The 5,002-nt window shown below is 31.0% G+C and overlaps 1 protein-coding gene across 2 annotated transcripts in view; it reads right to left on the reverse strand.

The window, feature by feature from the left end:
* Positions 1-5,002, reverse strand: part of LOC106473190 (protein phosphatase methylesterase 1-like) — a 31,764-nt gene that overhangs the window by 8,687 nt on the left and 18,075 nt on the right. The window contains exons 10-13 of one of the 2 annotated variants that reach the window (XM_022401678.1): positions 3,883-4,048; positions 2,759-2,819; positions 1,905-1,970; positions 196-240 (exon numbers count right to left, since the gene is read on the reverse strand). In XM_022401678.1, the coding sequence (XP_022257386.1) occupies positions 196-240; positions 1,905-1,970; positions 2,759-2,819; positions 3,883-4,048 (338 nt within the window). Of the gene's footprint in view, positions 1-195; positions 241-1,904; positions 1,971-2,758; positions 2,820-3,858; positions 4,049-5,002 lie in introns of both variants that reach the window. The other variant, XM_022401677.1, reaches the window with a different exon arrangement.

The following is a 5,002-nucleotide window of genomic DNA, read 5'->3' on the forward strand; positions in this document are numbered from 1 at the left end:
CAAACCAGGATACTGTATCAAACACAGGTAATACTAGAAACAACAAACCAGGATACTGTATCAAACACAGGTAATACTAGAAACAACAAACCAGGATACTGTATCAAACACAGGTAATACTAGTAACAACAAACTAGATACTAGATGTTTGACTTTTACTTTGCTATTTTGCAAAAAAAGATAAAAAGTACTTGCCTTGCATTTGTCCAATTGTTAAATCCTTATCAAGTCTGTCAATACCTGTATAGTAACAGAAACACATTTCCTCAGAAACGTGAGAGAAGACACATTAACCACATAATACATGTACCATTTTAGAAAATTTTTGTTTCTTTAACAGAAACAGAAATCAGCTTTTCACTTTAACTTTATGAACAAATTGTCTAGGATTACAATTACTTTTTTGTTAAATATTTATTCTTAACTAATTTTTGATGATACTAAACTGAAATAAAACATCTAACAAATTAAGTTAATTTAAAGATATTCTTCCCAATATGAAACTTATCTACTGGGTTAAAATATCACCTATGCTTTGCACTACCACTAACCTTGTGCAGAAAGATAATCTGTGAGAACTACTTAAATGTTACAAATAACCCAGGGTAAAACAAATAATATTTTAAGGTTATCCCTTGTTACAAGTAACACAGAGCAAAACAAATATTTGATTAGGATTATCACCTGTCACAACTAACCCAGTGCAAAATAAAGAATCTGGTAGGATTATTCCCAACACTATAACTAATCTAGGGCAAAACAAATACGTTTTTTAGAAACTACAACTACAACAAACCCTATGCAAAATAAAGAATCTGTTAGGGTTAATCCTTATGCTAAAGTGTAAAACAAATAATCTACTTGAATTGTCCCATGAACATAAACTGATATATAAGTTATGATTAACCCTAGCACTCAAACTAATGATTAGTTCCATTTAACAAAAACAACTTATATGAACTCTTGTTTAATTTGTCATCTAGTTTATTTTTAGTAGATCTCAATTTATTTTTTCTGTATTACTCCTCTTCATTTCATTGATAAAATATTTTAAAAAGTTTTATCATGTAGCTGTTTAAGGGATCCTTTGTGTACATTTGTCAAGAACTGTGTTGTGTAGTTATTCTTCTAACTTCTGTGTCCATCCTATTGTTCAGCTGGTCTAAGTAGTAGTTTAATATTTTTAATCAGATATCTGTAAACTTTCTAAAAACCATACAATTGTACACTGTAGCTGTTTATGAAATCCTCTGTATATGTTTCCAAAAGAGTTGTATCAAGTAGTTGTTTAAGTAATCCTTCGTATATGTTTCCAAAAGAGTTGTATCAAGTAGTTGTTTAAGTAATCCTTCGTATATGTTTCAAAAAGATTTGTATCAAGTAGTTGTTTAAGTAATCCTTAGTATATGTTTCAAAAAGAGTTGTATCAAGTAGTTGTTTAAGGAATCCTTAGTATATGTTTCCAAAAGAGTTGTATCAAGTAGTTGTTTAAGTAATCCTTCGTATATGTTTCAAAAAGAGTTGTATCAAGTAGTTGTTTAAGTAATCCTTCGTATATGTTTCCAAAAGAGTTATATCAAGTACTTGATATAACACTATCATATACATTATTGTACATCAATAACACCACATATGCACATAAACCCACCGGTCAATAACACTATCCAATATGTTATTGCACACCAACTCACAAACCAGTAATACTATCTAATATGTTATTGTACACAAACAAACCTGTCAATAATACTATCTAATGTTATTGTACATAAACAAACCTGTCAATACCACTATCTAATATATTATTGAACAAAAACAAACCTGTCAATACCAATATCTAATATATTATAGTGAACAAACCCATCTGTAAATAACACTATCTAACACATTATTAAACACACACCTACCTGCCAGTAACAACATCTTTGGTGGGCTACAAGATAAAAACATGCTGGAAAGCCCTTTAAACCAACCTGGAAAAGAAAGATTCTATTTATATTTTATTTTAATAGAGATAACAAAATAAGTACATGAAACATTCTGCATCTATTATGCTTTATTTTATAACATTTGACCAAATTAGTTCATTTTTAGAAGTTTAGAGCTGTATAGCTTGATATTACATATATATCTGTCACTACTCAATAAACACAAAAATTCAAACTTTCACTATCTCTACAATTAAATCTTAACTACGTATGGGAAGTTAGGTCTATAATACAGTAAAATAATGGGGAATCCCGGTCTATAACACAGTACTGCAATGGGAAGTCAGGTCTATAATACAGTACAATAATGGGAAATCCTGGTTTATAACACAGTACTGCAATGGGAAGTCAGGTCTATAATACAGTACAATAATGGGAAATCCCAGTGTATAACACAGTACTGCAATGGGAAGCCCTGGTCTATAATACAGTACAACAATGGGAAATCCTGGTCTATAATACAGTACAACAATGGGAAACCCTGTTCTTTAATACAGTACAACAATGGGAAGCCCTGGTCTATAATACAGTACAACAATGGGAAGTCCAAGTCTACAATATAGCACAATACAGCAATAGTAATCTCAAGTCTATAACATCTCATCCATTCATGTAGTTGTTTGAGAAATACACTGAGCATTACTTTTTCAATGTCATCCATGGTAGTTACATCAGAGAAGCCATTTCTTTATCATTACAGTATCAGTGACTTAAAATTTCTAAACTTCTTTGAAAAAAAAAAATGTCAAAGTTCATTTAAAAAAAAATCCTACCTGCCCAATATTTTTCTGTTTTCGACAAATCAATTCTCCAAGTGTAACGAGCTGATGCATACTGCCAAAATAAAAATAAGTCTTGTATCTACAATATACTTAGTGTAGCCTACCACAGGAGTAGGTATTCATACATGTTAACAAGTCATCATAAAGGATAATGTGAGATTTTCACTTGGCAGTAACCAACTAGAATATAAAAACATGACAGAAAGTGTAGGAAATGTATTAAATATAGCTCAGCACATTATCAATGCTGCAGTGCTGTAACTGACAGGCTTCAGCCAGCAAGGTTGGCTAACCATCTTCTATGCTGCAGTGTTGTAAGTGACAGGCTTCAGCCAGCAAGGTTGGCTAACCATCTTCTATGCTGCAGTGTTGTAAGTGACAGGCTTCAGCCAGCAAGGTTGGCTAACCATCTTCTATGCTGCAGTGCTGTAACTGACAGGCTTCAGCCAGCAAGGTTGGCTAACCATCTTCTATGCTGCAGTGTTGTAAGTGACAGGCTTCAACCAGCAAGATTGGCTAACCATCTTCTATGCTGCAGTGTTGTAAGTGACAGGTTTCAACCAGCAAGGTTGGCTAACCATCTTCTATGCTGCAGTGTTGTAAGTGACAGGTTTCAACCAGCAAGGCTGACTAACCATCTTCTATGCTGCAGTGTTGTAAGTGACAGGTTTCAACCAGCAGAGTTGGCTAACCATCTTCTATGCTGCAGTGTTGTAAGTGACAGGTTTCAACCAGCAAGGTTGGCTAACCATCTTCTATGCTGCAGTGCTGTAACTGGCAGGTTTCAACCAGCAAGGTTGGCTAACCATCTTCTATGCTGCAGTGTTGTAAGTGACAAGTTTCAACCAGCAAGATTGGCTAACCATCTTCTCCTCAAATTATAAGATAGTTATAAATTAACGTACACACTAGGCCTCAAAAAAGCAGAGGAACAAGTAATTGTTAAAGTTAAGTTAAATACTAAAAAACAATTACTTTTTTTAATTGTTTACAAATTTATGATTATTCTTTTGTAATATGATATTATCTAATTTTATATTACATGAACCAACTTAGCTTTCACTGGTTCATGTCAAGAGTATGAAACCTACTGTCTGGTGGGGTGGTTTAAACACCTTTTCTGGTGAGTGAGAAGTGGTAACACTCTCATTGCTATCCTGTTGGAATTGTCCTCCATCTTCATTTTCTTCAAGGATAGCATGTGTCTGTAGAAGACTTGAACAATGATCAGGGATTTCTCCATCCTTCAGGATGCTGGTGGCTGGTGCTCCAGCTGATACACTAAAAAGTTGTGAATCACATTGCTTATAAAATAGTCTTGAAAATAGCTCATAAATCACATTACAAATATAACAGTTCTGTAAATAATAATTGATAAATCGCTTTACTAATATAACAGTTCTGTAAATAATAATTGATAAATCACATTACTAATATAACAGTTCTGTAAATAATAATTGATAAATCGCTTTACTAATATAACAGTTTTGTAAATAATAATTGATAAATCACATTATAAATATAACAGTTCTGTAAATAATAATTGATAAATCCCATTACTAATATAACAGTTCTGTAAATAATAATTGATAAATCACATTACTAATATAACAGTTTTGTAAATAATAATTGATAAATCACTTTACTAATATAACAGTTCTGTAAATAATAATTGATAAATCACATTACTAATATAACAGTTCTGTAAATAATTGATAAATCACATTACTAATATAACAGTTCTGTAAATAATAATTGGTAAATCACATTACTAATATAACAGTTCTGTAAATAATAATTGATAAATCACATTACTAATATAACAGTTCTGTAAATAATAATTGGTAAATCACATTACTAATATAACAGTTCTGTAAATAATAATTGATAAAACACATTACTAATATAACAGTTCTGTAAATAATAATTGATAAATCACATTACTAATATAACAGTTCTGTAAATAATAATTGGTAAATCACATTACTATTATAACAGTTCTGTAAATAATAATTGATAAATCACATTACTAATATAACAGTTTTGTAAATAATAATTGATAAATCACATTACTAACATAACAATCTCAAAAATAATTCAAAACAATAAACAGATGTGCTTTTCTGTCTGCTTTTATCCTTTATTTATTATCATAATATTAACAATTCAACACAATATGAACAGAAAAGCTTTGCTTCATACCAGTTTATTCTTATAACAGTATGTAATATATTG

This window comes from Limulus polyphemus, unplaced genomic scaffold (assembly GCF_000517525.1).
Source record: "Limulus polyphemus unplaced genomic scaffold, Limulus_polyphemus-2.1.2 Scaffold5960, whole genome shotgun sequence".
Lineage (NCBI taxonomy): Eukaryota > Metazoa > Arthropoda > Merostomata > Xiphosura > Limulidae > Limulus > Limulus polyphemus.